This window comes from Rosa chinensis, chromosome 2 (assembly GCF_002994745.2).
Source record: "Rosa chinensis cultivar Old Blush chromosome 2, RchiOBHm-V2, whole genome shotgun sequence".
In the NCBI taxonomy this organism is placed as follows: Eukaryota; Viridiplantae; Streptophyta; class Magnoliopsida; order Rosales; family Rosaceae; genus Rosa; species Rosa chinensis.
This window is the reverse complement of record NC_037089.1, coordinates 55,457,461-55,480,446: the sequence shown is the minus strand read 5'-3', so window position 1 is coordinate 55,480,446 and position 22,986 is coordinate 55,457,461. Positions and strand designations below refer to the sequence as shown.

Below are 22,986 nucleotides of genomic sequence, written 5' to 3'. Positions count from 1 at the left end.
TAACTTCCCAAAAGGAAAATTGTAAGGATTAGTGGAAACTGGAAACATTCTAATGCTGGATCATGTGTCCATTTAACAATTCATACTGGTGAAATTGGTAGATTCAGTAAAATGAGTCCATTCATGAACTGCAAATTGCCATGGTGAAAAGTAGTCTTGAATCCATGCATGAGTTGGGATTCAAAGATCTGATGACTAAGGTGGAGTCTTAAATCCAAAATAATTCAGATCAGTACTATTTGAGACAGAAAACAACAGATGGAAAACATTGATCTAATTAACTACTATTAATATAGCTTCATCCATAGGGTCCAGTCATCTTTCTGTAACATTGGTCCAGTTTGCGTTCAGGATTTCAAGAACTGTTTGTATCTGGAACTACATGTCACAAGTAAGTCATTATGTAAGTATGTTGAACAATTACCATTCAACACATGTCTTTCCCAAGGCTACTAGGAAATCAAAAGTTGCAAAGCACTAGGAGAGTATTTCTCCTACTTGTTCGGAGGCTCAAAGGAAATAAAAGAAGATCCCTAATCTTGGAGTCCGGAATATCATGGAGAGGAAATCAAGGAAGATAACTCTCACTGATCTTGAGATGAAGGTGTCTTTTAATCCATATCATTTTGCATGATTCTAAATTGATATGCATTGCTTTTAATTGATTTGAAAATCTCATTTGATTTACAATGCTTTCAAAATGCATATCCGATTGAGATATTGATCATGGTTAGAAAAGATTTGATTGCATATTCAAAACAGTTTAAAACCTTTCCATGTTTATCTTATTCGGTGATTAAGAAGAGATTTGATCAAGGGGGAGTCTTGCTCCTCTATATAAGGTTTTAAAACTGATTTATGAGGGGGGATTTTTCTGACACAAAAATTGTTCTTCTTTGAACTGCACATGTTTGTTCAAACCGTTTACTGAAAAACTCTCATTGCTTGTTTCATGTATTCTCTTGCATAAACTATCGCTTTCATAATTCACTCTCAAAGATCAGTGAGACAATAGAGTGCAAGGAAGATTGAAGATTTATTTGCTAAAATGTTGTGTTGATCTAGTTAGGAGTTAGAACAGTTGTAAAACAAGTTAGCAGTTGGCTAATTGAAAGTGTTTGTTATGAACAGCACTACTTGTATACTGTAAACTCTACTGCTTCATATTGGATTGATTTTTCGTGTTGGCTATGTGAAAAGCCATGCAGTGAAGTTTCCTCAGTAGGGAGGTTTACACTGCATTAGCAATTCCTGTGTACTTCTTGATAAGACCATTACATTATCAAAGCAATTCTATCAAACATATTGCACTAGTGTTCTATTTGGTACTTTCATTTGGTATCAGAGCGGGTTCTAGAAATTTCTAGTGATCCCAGGGAAAATGGAACATTCGCGTGATAGGGCTGCTGGAAGATCTGTCAATAGTCCTCCCTAGTTTGATGGGGGTTGTGGAAAGTACACACAATGGAAGATTTACATGAAATCTTATCTATTTGCACAAGATGAGCATGTTTGGAACATTGTTGAAAATGGCTGGAAAACTCCGATGGTTTCTAGCAAAGGTGAAGGCTCCTCCACAAGTTTCCCAAAACCAAGGAAAGACTAGACAGAAGAAGAGGTGTGAAATCTTCAAGCGGATTTCAAAGCCAAGAATAGCATCTTCACAGCTCAATCTAAACGAGAAAAACTGAGGATCAGTCATTGTGATACTGCTAAGCAAGCTTGGGATCTGCTTCAAACAACCTATGAAGGTAATAAAAAGGTACGGGCTCAAAAGTTGCAAAGTCTGATTTATGAGTTTGAAACTATGGCTATGGGGGATGATGAGATAGTAGATGACTTTCATGGTAGAATTCTGAAAATTGATGGTCAGTGTCGTAGCTTGGGAACACCATTTGATGATGACAAACTTGTCAAGAAAATACTAAGGGCCTTGCCTGAAAAATTTCATTCCAAAGTTACTAGTATTGAGGACTCTTTTGACATTGATGTATATCCACTTGACGAGCTTATCGGAAATCTCAAAACTTATAAGATGAGACTGGAGCCTGAGAAGAAAAATAAGGGTGTGGCTTTCAAGGCAGTTAAAGGAGTAGAAGAGGAAGAGGAGACACTAGATCTTGCCCTATTGACAAAGGAATTTAAAAGATTTCTCAAAAACAAGAACTCATCCAGAAATCCTAATACTCATATGAAAAACTTTTATAATGGCAATAGCAGCAATGACTACAATGGGAAGAGCGGGAAAGGAAGCTTTAAGGGAACTCACTCAGGAAAAACTAAGTGTTATGAGTGTGGTGGCTATGGTCATATCTCTACTGATTGTGGTAATAGGAAAAATGGAAATAGCAACAACAAATCTCTTCTCTCGACCTGGAGTGATGATGAGTCTCAGGAAGTAGAAAATATGGCTTTTGTGTCATCACTTGAACCTGATTCATATAGTGACGAGGCTTTCTCTGATGATGAAACAAATGTCCGCTGCAGAAAACTCTACAAAGCTTCAAAGGCAACTCTGCTTAGAAACTTGAGTTTGGAAAAAGAAGTTGAATTTTTGAGAACTGAAAAAGAAAAAGTGGAGCGCTTATTGGAAACCTCACAGTCTGCATGGAAACTGGAGAAAAGCAAACATGTGAGTGAATTAGCAGACCTACAAGGTGACCAGGAGTCTTTGACATGGAAGGCTGAAAAGACTGAGTGTCTCAACAGGATCAAAATGCTAGAACTGGATGTTAAAGGACAACAAGCATTGAACCTGGAACTGTTGGCTAAAAATGAGTCTTTGCAAGATGAGTTAAAATTGACTCAAGAAAGGTTCACCAAGTTCGATGTCAGCTCTAGTTCCATGTCTAAATTGCTCAGATCAGGAAAAGCTTCTCATGACACTTGTGGGTTAGGATACACTGGAGAGAATTCCAAAAATACTAAGTTTGTAAGAGCATCAAGACCATCTGTGGAAAAGAAAGAAGCCTCCATTGATGATCATGTCACAATTATGAAGAATCAGAAGAAGGTCAACCAACACCAAACTATCAGGTTAAACTTGACCAAGAGTCCCCCCCCTGGTCAAAACAGGTACGCAAACTCTAGAACTTTTATTCCTACTTGTCATCACTGTGGTAAGATAGGTCATATCAGACCTAGGTGTAATGAAAGGTTTTCAAACTCATAGTTTTCTCAAGAAAAATGTATTGTTGAATCCCTACAATGTGAGCTTAAAGAACAAAAGGAACTCATTAACAGACTAGCTGAAATGGTCTCTAAGAAAAACTTTCAAACTGAAAGAAGAAAAGATGTCTGGACCAAGAAAAATGAAAGTAAATGTCTTTTGTCTTATGCTAATGAAATTGATGATACATGTCTTTTCGCTTGTGCAAGAAAAGCTCAACAAAGTTCTCACATTGAAGCAACTTGTTTGGTAGCCTTGATTGCATTAGCAGACAAGCGATGAGATTTTTTTTGGTATGTTGACAGTGGCTGCTCTAGACACATGATTGGAGACAAAACCTGGTTTGCTTCCTTTGAGGATGAAAACACAACTGGATCAGTCACTTTTGGAGATGGAAGGAAAGCAAATATTCTAGCTCGAGGCACAGTAAACAATCCAGGTATACCTAATCTTAAAAATATTTTATTTGTTGAAGGCTTAACTGCTAATCTGATCAGTGTCAGCTATTTGGCTGATGACTATGAAGATGTGTGGTTTAATAAACAGAGATGTTTGGTCTTAAATCAGAAAGGAGTAGGTATCATGGGAGGTAAGAGATCTTTTGATAACTATTATCATATTCGAGCTAATGAATCTTCTAGCTTGCAGTCCTGTCTGTCTGTAAGATCCACAGAGGTGACCCTTAAACTTTGGCACAGAAGGATGAGACATGTAAACTATCAGGACTTCCAGAAGTTATCTTCCAAGCAATGTGTCAGAGGTCTACCTAATTTAAAAGGCAAAACTGACAAGATATGTGGGGATTGCAAGATTGGAAAGCAAACCAAGGCACCTCACAAGGTGGTGAATTTTCCAACAACCACAAAGGTATTGGAGCTATTACACATGGATCTCATGGGACCAGCTCAATCTGAAAGTATTGGAGGTAAGAGCTATATGCTAGTAGTTGTGGATGATTTCTCAAGATACACATGGGTAAATTTCTTAAAAGACAAGACCAAAACATTTGAGTCTTTTAAAAATTTAAGTCAAAAATTGATCATTGAAAAGCAGTCATCCAATACTAACATAGTGAGAGTAAGGTCAGATAATGGTACTGAATTTAAAAATGCTGCTTTTTCTAACTATTTTCATGATCTTGGTGTGTCACATGAGTTCTCAGCTCCAATCACTCTACAACAGAATGACATTGTGGAAAGGAAAAATAGGGTACTGCTGGACATGGCTCAAGTTATGTTACATGCTGCAAGTTTAAGCACAAACTTTTGGGTTGAAGCTATCAGCACTGCATGCTATACAATAAATATAGTCTTCTTCAGACCAGGTACTGATCAAACAGCTTATGAGCTGTGGAAAGGTAAGAAGCCAAATGTTGGACACTTTCATGTTTTTGGTAGTCCTTGCTACATTTTACGAGATAGAGAGCACCTTGGTAAATTTGATGCTAGAAGTGATGATGGTGTTTTCTTCGGATATTCTATGAATAGTAGGGCTTATAGGGTTTATAACAAAAGAACTCGAGTTGTTATGGAATCTATTAATGTCTCTATTGATGATCAATGTATGAAACAGGAAGAATCTTTTGCAGATGCAGCATCCACCTCTTCCTCAGTTCCTCTCATATCAAGCAATGAACTTCCAGCTGGTAAAGAGGAGCTCACTTATAGTATTTTTGAACCAGCTCCAACAATGAGAAGAGGTTTCAAGCAAGTTTAGAAAGATCATTCCAGTCAGGACATTATTGGCAATGTAACTGATGGATTGACAACCAGAAGGCAAGCTGCAACTTAGGCCATCTCCAGCTATGAGGGGCTAAAATAGCCCCCGGGCTAAATTTTAGCCCCCCATAATCACTATTCATATGAATAGTAAGGGCTATAATTTCTACCATCTCCAACCCTTAGGGCTATAATTTTAAATGCCCTATTATTTTATTGTTTTTCATTATGTATTTCTAATATATAGTATTTTATAACTATGCTACTATTTCCACTTATATAATTATTTTTTTTATCAAATATTATTAATTTTTTAGATAAGATTTTATCGTGCCACGTGTCATGTTGTAAGTAATTATTCAGATTCTTGATTAGATTTGTTTGTGTGTTTATCCCGATGTCATCTTGTCAAAATTTTCAGATTGGATTTTACGTGCCACGTATAAAGATATAATTCATTTTCGAGATTTAGCTTAGCTGACATCAGTCATGCAATTGTTAGCCATTCAAATAATCATAATGGGTTTTTTTGTGTACACCGTGGTCCCCACACAGCACAAGCCCAAGGGCTAAAGAAGGGGCCATATATAACCCAGCCCATAGCCCTTTTAGCCCCCCAAACTCATTTTTGTAATAGCATGCCCCTCAATTGGAGATGGTTTTCACAATATTTTGGGCTATATCAACCCCATGGCCCTCAATTGGAGATGGCCTTAGGTAAGTCAAGATGAGGTAAGTCGAGGAAATGCATTATTATGCTTTATCACTAAAAACCTACTTAGTATGAATGTCATATCTCATTTTGGTTTCGTGTCTTTGATTGAACCAAAAAATGTGAAGGAAGGCTTGTTGGATGATCACTGGATTAGTGTTATGCAGGAAGAACTTAATCAATTCACTAGAAATGATGTGTGGTACTTGGTACCTCGACCTAGTAATTGCAATGTCATAGGAACCAAGTCGATCTTTAGAAACAAAAATGATGAAAAGGGAAATGTGGTTAGAAATAAGGCTAGGCTAGTAGCTCAGGGGTACTCACAGGTCGAGGGTCTTGATTTTGATGAAATTTTTGCTCCTGTTGCATGATTAGAGTCTGTGAGATTACTTTTTTCTGTGGCCTGTCATCTCAGGTTCAAACTGTTCCAAATGGATGTCAAAACTGCATTTCTCAATGGCATTTTACAAGAAGAAGTATATGTGGAACAACCTCAGGGTTTTAAAGATCCACATCATTCTGACCATGTGTACAGGCTCAAGAAAGCCTTGTATGGACTGAAGTAGGCTCCACGAGCCTGGTATGAAAGGCTTTCCAGTCATCTTGTGGAAAAGGGTACACGAGAGGATCAATTAATAGAACCTTATTTGTAAAACACGTGAAAAATGATCTTATCATTCTTCAGGTGTATGTTGATGACATTGTTTTTGGTTCTACATCTAAATATATTATCAATGAATTTCAATCAGTCATGGAAAGTGAATTTGAAATGAGCATGTGTGGTGAGCTAACCTTTTTCCTTGGATTGCAAGTAAAGCAACTTGATGCATGTATCTTTCTCTCTCAAACCAAATATGTTGAGAATCTCATCAAAAAATTTGGCCTTGAATCCAAGAAAGTGGTTAACAATCCCATGAGCACCACTACGAAGCTGAGGGAAAATCCGAATGGGAAATCAATTGATTCCACACTCTATAGAAGCATGCTTGGAAGCTTGTTATATCTCACTACCAGTCGACCTGATATTTCCTACAGTGTGGGAGTGTGTGCTTGATTTCAATCAAATCTCAAAGAATCACCCTTGGAAGCTGTCAAAATAATTATCCGATATATTTCAGGTACAATTAACTATGGTATTTTCTATACCTTTGACACTAATGTGGAAATTGCAGGGTACTCTGATGCTGACTGGGAAGGGAACTTGAAGGATAGAAAAAGCACCTCTGGGGAATGCTTCTTCATTGGCAACAATCTGGTTGCTTGGTATAGTAAGAAACAGAATTGTATCTCCCTATCTACTGTTGAGGCTGAGTATGTTGCAGTTGGGAGCTGCTGCACGCAAATGCTTTGGATGAAACAAATGCTCCATGACTACAGTATTCCCCAAGGTAAGTTGTCTATCTTCTATGACAACACAAGTGCTATTAACATCACAAAAAATCCTGTTCAACACTCTAGAACAAAGCACATTGATCTTCGATATCACTTTATTAGGGATCTAGTTGAGCATAATATACTTAAGTTAAGCTTTGTGCCCACTGAAAGTCATTTAGCTGATCTGTTCACAAAGCCACTCGACACTGCAAGGTTTGAATGATTAAGAAATGCTCTGGGGATATGTTCTAAGTATTGAGGCACTATAATGTATGTCCACTGTTGAAAGAGAAAATTGTGATCTTAGTGTACTTTGACCATTGTCCTTAGTGAATTGCCCATATCTTCAGTTAAGTGTCCATTGTTATCATGTCTTATTTTGGAAAAATAATTGTGTGCTCATGTTTAGTCACTTAATCTAGTAACTTTGTTATGCACTTCACTTATAGCTTTATGTGGTGGCATGTTTCTTGTTACTTGTCAAGAGAGAATCAGTAAAGTAGGAGAACTGCTTAAAATGCTCAGATGGTGCATTCCCTCTTCTCAAAGTAATCAGGTCCTAGTTGTGGTGAACTTTCTAGGATTTGTAAGAAACGAGAATGGATCACTTTATCCCCCCACTCAAAGTAATCAGGCCCTGGTTGTGGTGAACTTTCCAAGGTTTGCAAGAAATGACTTGGTTGGTGACCTATGTACGTCTAATGTGAAAATACGAACAACTCGAGACACTCTCCATGGAGCATCCTTGTTATGCTTAGTACCCTAAGATCAGCTGGTCTGGGAGCTACTGGGATGTGTCTTGCTACATGAGTTTGTGTTGTTACAAAGTAAAGTAGTCTATGACTCATCTACATTAATTTATTAGGAACAATGTTTCCTATCTCCCCTAGGAGATCTTCTGAGCCCGGTTCATATGTCAAGTTCTCCTCCTTCACTTCTCCTCTCTTTCACTAAACCTGTTTCTAAGCCCCATGTACTACTTATACTCACTTTTGTCACAGGTTTACTCCTTAAGGTCTAATAATGAGTACCAATTCTATTTGTTGATAGAATACATCATGATTGGTGTTATGCAATATGTTTCTTTCACTAAGTGATTTATGCTCTCTATGCTTCAACTATGCTATCTTTTCTCCTATCAATATGACCACTACATTCATTGCTTAGATACTTAGCAGGGGAATATATTGTGTGTTATATAATTGCATATTACGGGAATCTATGTTTCTCTTGATCTCTCTCTCTCTCTTTGACTACCATCTGGTTGAATTTCCTTTTCTTACTGGTTAAGCATAAGTTGAGGGGGAGAAGTTATTTGCATGCGTGTATCTCGGCATCATAACTTGTAATAATTTCTCTCCTTCTTGAAGATGCTATCTTCAACTGGCCTGTCTCTTCGATTTCTCAAACCCTACTTGTTCGATATAAATACTATCTATCATATCTCTCTCGGATTTCACTCTGGTTTGTCTACATGTGCAGGTTTTTCCCCTTCTTCTTCTCTCAACATGGTTCGCACCAATGGCGTAGCCAAAAATCTTAATTAGGAGGGTCAGAATTTAAATAATAATACTAAACAAACACGCTTTTGTTTTATGACATTTCTTCAAAAAGGCTTTCATAATTTTAAAGACAATTTGCTGTTTCACCGAGAAGGAGAAGAAGAATTCTTCGAGAAAAAAAAATGCAAGAGAAAACGGTGTAGAGAGAACAAACAGGACACAAAATCATAGTGTATACACCTAAATTTATATAGATATAGAACTAAATGATTATTCATTAATTAATTACCTAAACTATTGTGGTATGAATAAAGTGTGTGTGTATATATAGGATTATAGGACTAATTAAATATATTAAAAACCTAGACTATCATGGAATCCGTCAAAACTTGTGGGTGAATGAGCCAAAGCATTTAAAAATAATTTTTTGTTTTTATGTCAGAACTCAGAAGGGTCAAACATGGTATTAAATATAATATATGTATGCAATTGTGTATATATCAGTCAATCATGCTCTAATTTCAAAAACTGAGAAGGGTCATTTGACCCTTCTCGCCCTACTGTAGCTACGTCACTGGTTCGCACTAAGATCACCCAATGCATTGGTGGCCACCGGCTTCTTTCTCCTCCCGAGGAGGGCCCCAGGCTGCTGCCAGAGCCAGGGTCCTACATCCTGGCATGCATTGCGAACGGAGCCGAAGTCCTCCTCCTTCCTCTCGTCCATCTTCTCATCTTCCTACTGAAGCATCTTCCTCTGCCTTGCCTCCTACGGTCTCTCTGAACAGTCTTCGTGACACCATTCTGGTGGCTGAATGGTGGATCACTTGCCTCACTAATGACATGGATGATATGCACTCCCTCCTAGTCTACACTCACCACACTCTGACCAACCTCCTCAAGGAAGTCCGGAACATGCAGCGCCACCCTCCAGGGTTTGGTGCTCCTGGTCCGTCCGCTGACATCAAGGAGGAAGATGCACCGGAGACCAGCACTACTTCCATGGATAGTGAGGAATTTCAGGACATCGTGACCAAGCTGATAGAGGATTTTGACGTGCCTTCCCAGTCAAAGGGGGAGAAGTAAAAAATTTCATTTCTTTTTAGTTTTTCTTTTCTGCATTTTAACTTTTGATGAACAATATTTATTTACTTTGGTTTTGGTTTGTAACTGCATAAGCACATATTATTTGGATGCTTATTTTGATTATTAGGTATTTATATTAGTTGTATTTCTATTAGTGGCTTGGATCTGGAAAAGGATGGAAACTGATTCCTTAATCTAAGTAGCACCTTGTTGTTCATGATTAGTGGCTATATGTGAAATCTAACATGCAGGAGTACAAAGATGAAAAAGTCATGTGTTGAATGGGAATGCCCAAAGGGGGAGATTGTAAGTATGTTGGACAATTACCATTCAACACATGTCTTTCCCAAGGCTACTAGCACTACTAGGATAAAGTTCATAGACATCAGTTCACAACTGATGTTAAAAAAAAAAATCCGATGTCTTAGTGGGCGATGTTAAAGATCGCCAAAACTAAGACATCGGTTCATAACCGATGTCTAGTTTGCAACGAGACATCGGTTTATGGTTCAAAATCGATGTAAAAATGTTAATGTGATCACCATTTTGGTGTGTTTAGGTATTGTCAAACCTTCATATTTTGACATTAGATGCTTAATGAAATATAGGTCTAACAACAAAATTATCCATTTTAACATCATTATTGATTTAGAAACGATGTCTGATAATATTTTACACATCGGTTCCTGAAGAAGAACGATGTCCAATCCTATGTTGGACATCGGTTCCTTGGTCGATATCGATGTCCATATTAATAATTGACATCGGTTTTTGTTGTCGAACTGATGTATTTTCTCTTTGTTGACATCAGTTCTTGTTTAATAACTGATGTATTTTCTATTCTTTGACATCGGTTTTTGTTCTCAAATTGATGTACATTCTCTTTTCTGACATCAGTTTTTATTTAGTAACTGATGTACATTCTCTTTTCTGACATCAGTTCTTGTTTAGTAACTGATGTATTTTCTCTTACTTGACATAGGTTTTCGTTTTTAATCTGATGTAATATCTCTTTTCTGACATCAGTTCTGTCATTTTAAAACAAGTATTTGGCACTAGAAAGCTGATCCACAAATAACATGAAATTCAAATGTAATTTAAATACTAGTAACATTTGCCCGCGCTTTGCTGCGGGAATTACTATTATATGTTACTGGGATAACATTACATAGCAGCATGTTTCTGTTGTACACCTTCATTAAAGGATGATTAAAACATGTTACACGAATTTCTCAGTGGAATCAATAACTTCAAATCAAACTTGGTATGTATCGTCTAATAAAGCAATAGATAAAAGACAATAATGAGAACCGTTTGATGGATGTTGGCTTGAAAATTAGCGGTTTGCCTTGTTGTTATAGAAAGACATGAGCTGCTACTCGGAGAGGTAAGTTGTGTTACTCCTCCCACTGACTATTTTCCAACACAACAATTCCGAAACTATAAACATCTGCTTTATCAGTCAGATAACCTCGCATTGCATATTCATGTGCCATATATCCTCTGCCAAGTCATACAGTCAAATATGATCTAGTGTAAACGTACGCATAGTAATAATACTACAAATCTGATAGAAATTGGGTTTTTCTTTTCTTCATTGAATGATTAAAATGCAACACAGTTGAAATAACAAAGCTGCATTAAGGGTAGAGAAACCTTCCATTTGTTCCAAAGTATAAGAAAATAAAGAAAAGCATAGAGGCTCACAGAGTTCCAGCAATCCGGGTGCTTATGTGGGTATAGAATCTTTGCAGACTCTAAGCATGAACCAAACAAGTTTAGGTATAAGAAAATTATAGACGAGAAACACTTACCAAACAGAGCACGATCAATGCTATTATTTTCCAAGTACTAATAGACAAGCAACAAGTCATTTCCTTCAATACAACATCCATAAAGCTTGACAAGGTAAGGGTGTTGCAGAGCAGAAATCATGCCAATCTCATTCACAAATTCATGATTCCCTTGCTTTGATTTGGCAGAAAGCTTCTTAACAGCAATTGCAGTGTCATCTGATAGAAGGCCATGCATCTATCAAACATAGTCAAAGTTCAACCCCTTCGTAATCCAACAAGAAAATTTTGCTTTTAACAATAAACAGAAATTACTGGTACCTTGTAAACAGGACCAAAACCACCTTCTCCAATCTTATTTGATATGTCAAAGTTGTTAGTGGCAACTTTGATTTGCCTCAAGGTAAATTTGCCTCACTATATATATGTGAGGTCCTGGACATATATATAGTGAGGCAAATTTAGTCAAATATGATTAGTAACTCAAATAAGGCAAAGCCTTCATTCCCAGTGAATAATTCAATAGCGGATGCGTATTAATAGAGTAGCAAACATATGATAAAAGAGGTCCTGGACATATACCTCTAAGGCGTAAGCAAGTGAATTCTCATCAATGATAAAAGCCAATGCTTCGGAGTTCTCATCTAGTGAAGCAAGCAATGCTTTTGCCTTACTTATTTGATGGAGATCGAACATTGTTCTTCTATCACTAAATAATCATCACAAATATCAGTAAAACATCAAACAGTCCCTAATGTAGAGATAAGTGTGTTAAAAAGAAAAGAAAAAAAACATGTACGAATTTTCTTTGTCATAAGAGGGTAGCTTGGAGTTCAAAGCTCACAATTAGATAGGTGATGCTCTTTACTTCAAAAGACACTTTCCTATCAGATCTATCCCTTTCTCGGTTTTGACGCTCTCTATCTCTAAACACATCATCCATATGCAGAACTACCAAATTAGTTAAAACACTGCACAAAAGTTTAATTATAAACTATAGTGAAGTTAGGAGTTTGTGAATACTATATATCTTGGTCCAGAAGTGAATATGAGGTAGGAAATATTGATTTTCCAAAAGCACAATCAAAAAGACTGTGCATGTTTTAAAAAGCTGGAAATTTTCAGTAGACATGTACAGTTCAACGATCATAAGTCAATAACGCAAACACCACAAACACATTAGTTGTATATCAAAATCAGGTAAATAATAATATGGAGTCTATACCTGAATAACACATTTGCTGATGAAAAAAACTCCTCAGACCAAAAGCGAATAATCCAAAACAAATCAAGCACTGACTCAACGCAAGCTGCACCATGAAGCAGTCACAAAATGAAAAACCACAAATTAACTCAACCCTACGATCAGATATCGGAGAAGATGATGAAGAGTCAGCCCTCTGACCCGAAATTAAAGAAGGAAAAGCAGACCTGAATTTACCCCCAAATCTTTGCTGTTCAAAGAAAATCTCAATTCAACAGCACCAAATACCCATCAGCCTCCTCTTCATCTATATCCACAGGTACCACACTACTAATGGATCAGCCACAATGCGTCGTACAACCTGTGAAGTTAGCCTGATGATTAACACATTGAACACAAAAATTTACAATCTACACTATGAAGGTCACTTTCCAATTTCAATTTCAACTTGTTTCAGTAAAACCTAAATCATGAAAACTCGCTGAGGATTATCACTATCTTCTTCAATAGAACTTACAAATGTATCATGGCCATCGTTGAGCTGAAAAGTCGAGGTGGAATTGGGCCCGAGAGCTGATTGTTCCCAAAATGACTGTATTTGAAAAAGATCAGAGGAAAAATATGGACAGAACAAATACAAGGTAAAGAAAACTAGTCAGCTAAGAATTATAACTACTGTTGACATACAAGCGTCTCGCCTTAAGTAACTTATCGAGACCAAGTGTAGTCCCATTAGAGACTGGGATGGATCCCTGAAGCTTGTTGTCAGATAGGTCTATAAAAGTAAGATCGGCCAGATTACCAATGGAAGGCGGAATTGGCCCACTGAAACTATTGTTTTTCAGAGATCTGCAGTAGAAAACAAATGAAGATTGCCATACTTTGCATATTAGCCAAAAAAAAAAAGCACTAGGGAATAGGAAGACCAAACATCTTACAGGTAAGATGGCTTCGTTAGAGATCCTATAGCATCTGGAATAGGACCAAAGAAACTGCAACCAACCAGGTTTCTGATGTGCAAACAAGAAAGCAAGTTAGTTAGATAGGCAATTGCATAAGAAACCAACGAGTGGTGAAACCAGTAATTTTCATTTACAAGTGTACTAGTTTCGTCAATTTTCCAATTAAAGCTCGAAGTTGTCCTGTCAGGCCCTTGTTGAAAGATAAATTCCTATATGAAACATGACCAGAAATGAGTTCCACAAGACTAATTAACATGTATATTAACCATAATTTTAATGCATCAGCTAATTGGGACTGAAATGTAGTAAACAGAATTCTAGTAATGATGATAAATTCTTCAAAGAAGCGAGCGCTTATGAAACATTGAGCACTGAACCGTGTTCCTGGAATTTGGTCTCACATATTATAGTTATTAAGCCCCAGATATAACTAATGTAAGATGCCAATTGATATAACTAATGTAAGATGCCAATTGATATAACTAATGTAAGATGCCAATTGAAAATAGAACACCTACAGAATTTGTAGCTCAGATAACAACTCGATATCAGTGGGTAGCCGGCCTTTCAAACCCATGTCTGCCAACACTCTGCAATTAAAGAAACGAAATATCCTCATAAAATATGAAGCAAGTAACTTCCAGGAGCACTAAAAAGGCTTTGCCTTATTTGAGTTACTGATCATATTTGACTAGATTACTGATCATATTTGACTAGACCACACAAGCTTCATCCAAAAACATCTGCAATCAGTAAAACATCTGCAACCACTATCTTCTTCAATAGAACATACAAACAAGATCGAACCTTTGTGACTTGTCTAGAACTAAATAATTGCAGCCAGTTGCTTACAGTTCAACAATCACAGATAACAAAACCTACACATGTCAAACCCAAATACCCATAGTTTTAAACTCAAAAACCCAGTTAAAAGATTCAAACTTTATCATGAAAAACATAAACACAAACCATTATCAAATCCCATAACACTTCACCCTCAAAACCCAGATAAAAAACCAAACTTTCTTCAATTAGAAAGTAGAGATACATTTTCTTTAGCTAACCTTCCACATGGGCCTCTCCATGTTCGAACTCTCCCACAACTAATTGCTTATCTAAAAAAAATGAAAACCAAATTCAACTCTTTAAAACCGAAACCAAGATGACCCTCCACTATAGTATCTGGAATAATTTTTAAGATCGATGAATTAGCAGAAATTTTTACCTCAATTACAGCTAGAGCTCTAAAGAGGACCACAGTATGGGACTAGAGAAAAGCACAGATGAGAAACAGGAGGAGAGAGAAAGTGAATTTGGAGGACTCTCTTTCTTTTGTCACCGATCTCCGACCATCAGGGTACACTCCCTGGAGCCACCATCTTCTTTGCCTTTCTCCGATGAGTCAATGCTAGGCTGCACGTCCTCTGGCCCCACACAGCTCCGTCCAGTCCACCTCCGAGCTGACCACAAAGAAATCTATTTATTTTCTAGGGTTTTGTGGTTTGGGTCGATTAAGACGGGGAGAGAGTGAGAGAGAGAGTCGTTTTCTATTTTGTTTCGATCAAGAGAGAGAGAGAGGAGGAGAGGGATAGAGAAATAGAGCTTCGGGGAAAAGCAGAGCAAATGAGTGAGGTAAAGTGGGAAACGGACCAACTCTAATTTTGTTCCCGCTTGCACGAAAATTTTTAACTTAGGTTTTCCGCGTTTTTTTTTTATTTTTGAACTAAATTTTAGATATCAGTCAACAGTAAAAACTGATGTTAATTATACTAATAGAAATCGATTTTTCAGAAACCGATGTTAAAATAATTTTTTATATCGCGTGAAATCTTAACCGATTTAAATGACGTGATGTCTATTAGCATATTTCTAGTAGTGTAGGTGTACATACCACCTATATTACATACCGCCAAGCATAAGCAACGACCTCTTAGGTGGGCCCCGTGACATGGCTAGTCTTACGACATGCATCCGGTAGTCCGACACCCGAGCTACCTCGCTATGGTGGAGGTCGGCCGGTACCTCGTAGGGAGGCCACCCTCCCATGCTCTCCAAGACGCTTCAAGAGAAGCAATATGTATGTTGTATCCCACATTGGAAATATAGAATAGAGTGGGACTTCCCTTAGCTATAAATGACAGGACCCGCCCCGGATTTCACCCTGAAATCCGAAGTGGACCTGCGGGGCCCACCTTAGAAGAAATTTCAATACTCGAAAATATAAGACCAGCCCCGCTGGTTAAGAAAACTCAGACTAGTCCCCGCTAGTCAAAAAAAGTATAAGTAGGGGAAGATGATAGCCATACGAGTGAGCCTCCCAGGCTAAAATACTCCCATAACTCCCGTAATATACCCTTACGCCACTAAGTGTAGCGATAGGATACCGGGCTACAGAATTACTGTCACACAGACAGTAACCTGCGCCACAAAGGCAGAGGGCTACGGTGATCCCATCACCGCGCCACAAAGGCGGAAATCAATGCTAGCAATGATAAGTCACCCACAGTATGGCACAGGGAAACATAACCAAAAATCCAGTAAATCCAAAATACATAAGGCTTCCCCCATCTCTCGTAAAAGAATTTCCAACGACGTGTCCCACACGCCAAAAGTATCTCCAAATCAATAGCAAAAAGGCGAGAAATAATAATAAATCGTAATCCCCGTAAACTGAAACAAAACCAATTCTAAAATCATCATCAAGGCATTCCTAATGCCAAAATCGAAAGTCGATAAATAAATAGGAAAGATCAATAAGTCAACGGCGTGTCCCACACGCCAAAATATTCTCGGGTCAATAATGAATAAGCAAGGATGTTCAATAATGAACTAATATTTCATTTTGGAAAATACCATGGAAAATACTTTGTTGAAAAACAACATAATTCAAAGTTTCGAATCCGGGCATGACAAAATTAATATCCAAAAAAACACAACCGGAATAATTCATAATCACTTCATGAAACTCATCAATGAAAGTAATTCCTCGTGATAAATCAAAATCAGGAATCCGAAAACAATTATATGCTCAAAATGTAATATGATAAATAACTAGAGCATGACTTTAAGAAATAAATGCATGCATCATTATTTAAAAACAAAAGTCCACTCACAGTACTATTCAGACGATCACGTATACGAGTTCCTTCATCGATCAAAAGCTCGGTACCTCGTCCTGTACACAATTATTCGTACATAAATAATTACCGGACGGAAAATCATTTTACTATAATCAATAATTAAATCTCAAAACCCATAACCTCAACTTCTCCAATCCTCTTCCACATCCAACCAAACTTCACCAACACTGCCCACCCGTCGATTTCAGACTATATAACAACTATGGAGGAAATCCGACAATCGAATTCACGATTAACATTAACCGAAATCCAAATCTTTAGAAATTTATAACTAATTCAAAACTCCACCAATCCTCACCAAACTTCATATATATAAGTTCTATGATAATTATAACATTTAACCAGCCAGAAATTGAAATTAAAAAGCTACCCTAGCCGCCGCTACCGCCGCCCACAGTGGCGGCGCGGCCGCTACTGCCACCAACTCCAATGGCCACCAAAATTTGGCAGTAGCACCTTCTCAACACACCCATTAATTCTTTCAACTGTGACCAAGTTAGAAAATGAGCAGAAGTACCTCAACAATTAAGGGGAAGGTTGAACCCGAATCGTGAACAGTAACCTCCAACTTCAAACCGTCGATTCTTCCTCCACGCTTCAAATCTCGGCAAAATCTTCGGGGAGCATCATCTACATCCCAAGGTGCTTCCAAAAACCTAACTTGGTCGTCTTGGGTGGCCGGAATCGGAAGATATCAGCTGTTGCAGGGAGGCGATTTCCAGCTCGAGCTATGCGGCTTCTCGGCCTTGCAGCTCCCTCCACAGTTCGTTTTTCACCCCGATGTCTTCAGAGAAATTATAGACGACGTCAAGGTGAGAAAAATTTCTTTTGGAATCAAGTTTATTGGAGGCCTGTGGAGGAAGATATGGTCGGACAAAGAAGACCCCAGAAAGCTCGGTAAGTTTCTAGAAAAATGTCGAAACTTACCACAGTACTTTCCCTATATATAGAAAGTTACCATGAACATTAATTTTAGTATTTTGGCCATAACTTTTGCATACGAACTCCGATTTTTATGTACCACATATGCACACGTTCGGTTTAACGTCCTCTACGACTTTTATGAAGAGCATTTTCTCAAATTTTGACCCGAACAAAAAGTCAACTTTTTGGGCCACTAAAAGTATCGAAACAAAGTAAAAAGTAAAAGTAATTGTCGTTTACCGTCCAAATGACTAGCAAACAGGTAAATTGAGGTACAGGACGTAACAATAAAGGGATGTCCTCCCCTTCTTAGAGAGGATGGATCCATGATCCTCACACTTGTATCACTACAAAGGTCATTTGACCTCACTCATAGTAAAATCTCTAAGTGGATGTAGGGATGGCAATGGGGTGGGTTGGGGATGAGGATCACAATACCATCCCCATCCCCGGGGTCATTTTCTACCCCCATCCCCGCCCCAATCCCCAATAAAAATATATTGGGGATTCCCCGTCCCCATCCCCATTGGGGACTAAACCTCCAAACCCGCCCCAAATCCCCAATAAGAATTTAATAAATAAAATAATTTTTTCTCATATTGCTTTTTATAAAATCAAAATCTACAACAAATAAATTTAAAATATGATTAAATTCATAAATCATAATTCAGTGAGTGCAAAAGTCAAAACACTATTAAAGTAAAAGGGTAACCATTAAAGTAAAATAGTAAATGTATATATTTGTGATTTATATTATAAAAATAAATTAATATATATAAGTTAAATATATGTATATATTATTGGGGCGGGTTTGGGGATGGGGATCACAATACCATCCCCGCCCCATCCCCAATCTTAGATAGCGGGGATTGGGGATCCTCATCCCCATTCCCCATTTGTCCCCGAATTCTCCCCCCATTAGGGGCGGATATCCAATGGAGCTCCGCCCCGCTGGGGATTTTTACCATCCCTAAGTGGATGTAGCCTTGCCTCAAGGGCAAGGTGAACCACTATACATGCTTGTGTGTGTGTGTGTGTGTGTGTGTGTGTGTGTGTGTGTGTGTGTGTGTGTGTGTGTGTCTCTCTCTCTCTCTCTCTCTCTCTCTCTCTCTCTCTCTCCCTTCCATGATCCATGCTTAGTTCCCGTTCCGTATTCTATCACAGAAACATTGGCGCTAGAAGGAAGGTCCCTAAGTTAGGGTATGGACCTCCGACCTTGAGCAAGGGTCATGGACGGGAATCACCAATCATGTAGGCACAAGACACCTCTGACCTGAATGGTCATGTACGAGTACATAAGCTTCCGCGTACAGGGGGGTACATGCAGGACACCCGTACCCTTACTTCTACAACCAAGGTCCACTTTCAAAAGTTCCCGACCGGGACTCTTTGAGAATACCCCGCTCTTGGTCCTCTTCCAATATCCTCATCACTACCTTGGTCAATGAACCATCTATCCGGCACTTTGGATACCCGCACCGTCCGGGACCTCTTTGATTTCTAATCCTCCGGAAGGTCATAAACATCTCGGTGACGGTCACCGTTGCAAATAGCCAAGCTTCTCAACTCGTCCGCGTACCAGTGACCAATCCCGGAGACCGATGCATTTGCCTCTTCACCGCCATCACCCATCCATATATACATGCAACATCTTCCATTCTCGGTGACTTACCAGAATGAAACCAAATTTGAATCCTGGTAACCTCTCTACCTCTCTGTGACCCAACTTGAATGCTTCCAGCACCCCAACTTCCTGGTGCCTCTTTCGAGCAGCGATGATCTTCCGGCGACCCACCACTCGGTCTCGATCTCGGCACTGGTATCAATCTCAGAAGCATCTCTCGGTGACTCACCGGTAACTCCATCACCCCACAGCTAGCTCCCGCCCTGTAACTAACCACGAGTCAGCGGAACAACCATCCCGGCATCAATTTTGCCACTCTGCATCAGTACTTTGTGAGTCTTCAGCGTGGTGGTTTCACCGGTACTTCGCTTAATGCATACTCAGCGGTATCCAAAAAAAAAAAAAATCTTCTCTGGGCACCCATACGTGCTTGAGAAACCATCTCCATGGCCGGGGCTTTTGCTCGACAGGCAAGACCCGGATCCTGTCTGGACCTTGGCCGGCATCGTCAGTTCCCGAACTCAATTACAATTCCGGTACCACTAGCAACACAACTACCTCTGTCTCCGATACCCCCTGCCCTCACCGGTACTACCAGCTGCCCTTATCGGTACCCTTTGCTCCCGGTGCTCTGTCCTGGTCTTGCTCACCCGTCTTGCAGCATTTGAAACTCATGAATCTTGTATTCAATTATGAAAAGTACCGTTCACAAAAAAAAGGGAAATTTTTGGCACCCGAGTATCTACTATGGACACCCAGCCCAAACACCATAAAATTTCTCGCTTCAGCTACGTGAAGATCGGTCTCGCTCGACCTCTAGTCATCACCCTCACCCTTGCCGACTTGAACTGGGTACCTGCAGCTCTTTCCTAGATTCATACCCAGAAGAAGCGTTTCCTACTGATGGCTCCGTCATCCCGGTGTCTCACCTCATCCCACTGCGGTTTCATCTTTTCGGTGACGATCACCAATAGCCCCCCTCACTTCCTGGTCAAACACTGACCGACAAGCATGCTCCGGGTACATACGAAACACCTGCATCAGATTTTCGCAGCTAGGGGCGGAACCAGGATTTGACATCCCGGGGGGGTCCAGACTATATTAGTATATAATATTAAAATTTCGCAAAAAATTAATGTTTTGTATATTTCCCTTATAGAAGATGTTCATCTTCAAATCAAGCAAGATTCTCTTTTATACATCTCCAAAACTCATATAAATATTACAAATGTTCATGTGAAGAAAGTAATAGCTTATTCATCAATTACTTTACATTTTCTTGATAGATTAATTACTTACTATTTTTCAAATAAAACAAATCAATTACTTTACTTATTCAGACATAACGACCAATCAATTTAATAATTATGTTTCTTAATATAATTAATTTATTATTCAAATTGATTGGTTATAGAAGTTTTTGGGGGATCTAATACTTAAATTAAGCCTATTTTTAATATTAATAAGGTAAATAAGTAACTAAAATTGAAGTATACCAAAAAATCTGGGGCCGATTAATAGGTCCGCCACTGTTCGCAGCTCCAACCATGAACGAGCTCCGGGTACATACGGCTTCAACTGAACTGCTATCTCACCGGCCTCGTGCACCCACAACTAAGTATTCATATACACGCTTAATTATAAGTTCAATGGATGCTTAATTATAAGTTCAGTGGATGCATGAGTTTTCTAACGAAATATCCGGCATCTGTCTTCACACATGTGTATACTTCGAGCACACACACATGCTTCAGCAACACCTGTCCACAATTAGCTACATGCATGGGTTATTAGTTTTCAAATAGACACCTCACCATAGCACGCAGTGGACTATGCTTTGCATGAACTTATGACTTTGTAAGTCATGCACGATTACCACCTTCAGGGCACGTGTTTGTCAAAGATTAATTATGGCAAAACTCATACACGCATGGCCACTAACCGGTATACATGTCAAGTGTCAACCATGCCTATTCATTTACATATATGGCACCATCAATCTATACATTAGCTTGCCTATCTTCTTTTCCAAGTGAAAGTTATGTAGAAAAAGCATGTTCCCCTTTTTCCATGGTTTACAAACATTGCAATCGTGATGAACATATGTCTACCTCCTAGGCTAGAATATGATAACATTCCCCACACCTTTTAAAGGGGACGCACTACATGTTATTCTAACATCAAAATCACATATGCCTATTGGTTTCATTCTTAAATGACTTTACTATGTTTGTCTGCCAGTTTGAATTTCAAAAATGTACACGCAATTAAGGTCATCAACCATTGCATACTTCATTCAGTTGGTACATATATTCAAATTCTCCTCTATTCTATCAAAATAGCATACTTATTTGCTAACAGCCCTATATTCATGCTTTCACCTCCATTACTATATACTTATATTCAATCATGTGTTCAATTACATAAGCATGTCTCATGATCACAAAATTAATTAGTCTTCACCAAATTCACACATGCTCACGCTTGTGAAATTCAAACATTGGTTGTCTATTAAATGTCATGTAGTTATAATTACGCTATGTTTCAACATGATTACACAAGGTCTCAACTACATATATTTAGTCAATCTAATTATATGAACAAAGTTGCTAATCCCTTATCTTATACTAAAGACTCATATAAAGGAGCATCGCTTCCATCAACGAAATATTGAAGTACTCATTCAAAACAATGGAGCGTCATGCTTGGACAACTCCAACATGATTTGGTATTTGGGTTAATCCCAATTCTCACCTCCTCCAATTAGCACAAGGTAAGTTCTCATTTACACTTTTCAATTGGTTTCCATGCTTCAAATAATGATTTCTATAATCTAAGCATGCCTACGATATTTGATAATTTTGATATCATATCTATTATGCTTATGTATTAATGTCATACGTTAATTTAATTGCAATCCAATTAAATTGCTACATATGTACATGTGACACACTAAAATAAATGCAACATGCATCTCATAAATCCTCGCCCCGAGCGCGGTACCCCCAAGGGGTAAGCCAAGATCATATCCTTGCATAAATCCTCTCTAATCAGGCGAGGTACCCCAACGGGGTTACATCATTCTACTCGGGGCCATGCCACCGGGTACCGAAGGCCAACGCCGCCGGATACCCCAACAGGGTTACGATGCTCAAAGCCATCATTCTACTCTGGGCCATGCGGCACTTAAAATACCCTCCCCGAGCGAGGTACCCCAACGGGGTCATGAGGCACAAGCCCTCATTATACCCGGGGCCATGTCACCGGATACCCCAACGGGGTTACGATGCTCACAGCCATCATTCTACCCAGGGCCATGCCACCTGGTACCGGGGCCCAAGGCCAACGGGGTTACATCATTCTACCCGGGGCCACGCCACCGGGTAAAGGAGACCTACCGGCCCTCATTCAACCCCATTGGGTTAAGGAGGCTCAAGCCCTCATCAATCCCACCGGGATCACGGGCTCCCTCACCTCATCAGGTACATGAGGTATCGGGCCTATCTACTCTACTAGGTATACGAGTCAGCCCAACCCTCATCGGGTATCAAAGGCCCAAGGCCATAAATACCTTATCGGGTACGAGACTCCATAGCTCTCAATCCCACCGGGATCACGGGCTCCCTTACCTCATCGGGTACATGAGGCCTCGGGCCTATCTACTCCACTAGGTATACGAGTCAGCCCAACCCTCATCGGGTACCAGAGGCCCAATGCCAGACACCCTCATCGGGTACGGGAGGCCCAAGGCCATAATACCCTATTGGGTACGAGACAC

At 39.1% G+C, this 22,986-nt stretch overlaps 1 protein-coding gene across 28 annotated transcripts; it reads right to left on the bottom strand.

Annotated features, from left to right (window-relative positions):
- Positions 1-10,654: 10,654 nt before the first annotated feature.
- Positions 10,655-17,575, bottom strand: LOC112185090 (leucine-rich repeat receptor protein kinase HPCA1). Of its 28 annotated transcripts, XM_040515421.1 has the most exons (10): positions 16,634-16,875; positions 14,746-14,980; positions 14,585-14,635; positions 14,039-14,110; positions 13,655-13,729; positions 13,497-13,568; positions 13,246-13,407; positions 13,076-13,150; positions 12,786-12,932; positions 10,655-12,664 (listed from the first exon to the last, which is right to left on the bottom strand). In XM_040515421.1, the coding sequence occupies exons 4-9, from the start codon at positions 14,095-14,097 to the stop codon at positions 12,866-12,868; spliced, it is 510 nt and encodes a 169-aa protein (XP_040371355.1). In that variant the 5' UTR covers positions 14,098-14,110; positions 14,585-14,635; positions 14,746-14,980; positions 16,634-16,875; the 3' UTR covers positions 10,655-12,664; positions 12,786-12,865. The 28 variants fall into 28 exon arrangements, 15 of the variants coding, with proteins under 15 accessions (XP_040371355.1, XP_040371347.1, XP_040371348.1 ...); XM_040515413.1 differs by adding an exon at positions 17,178-17,575 and having other exon boundaries at positions 14,039-14,980; positions 16,634-16,695; XM_040515414.1 differs by having other exon boundaries at positions 14,039-14,635.
- Positions 17,576-22,986: the final 5,411 nt, after the last annotated feature.

Coding starts and splice junctions, on each gene's coding strand:
- LOC112185090 (XM_040515413.1), bottom strand. CDS start 14,139: ATGAGGATATTTCGTTTCTTTAATTGCAGAGTGTTGGCAGACATGGGT. Junction 13,569..13,654: donor TTGACGAAACTAGTACACTT/GTAAATGAAAAT, acceptor TTTGCACATCAG/AAACCTGGTTGGTTGCAGTT. Junction 12,933..13,075: donor ACGATGGCCATGATACATTT/GTAAGTTCTATT, acceptor GTTAATCATCAG/GCTAACTTCACAGGTTGTAC.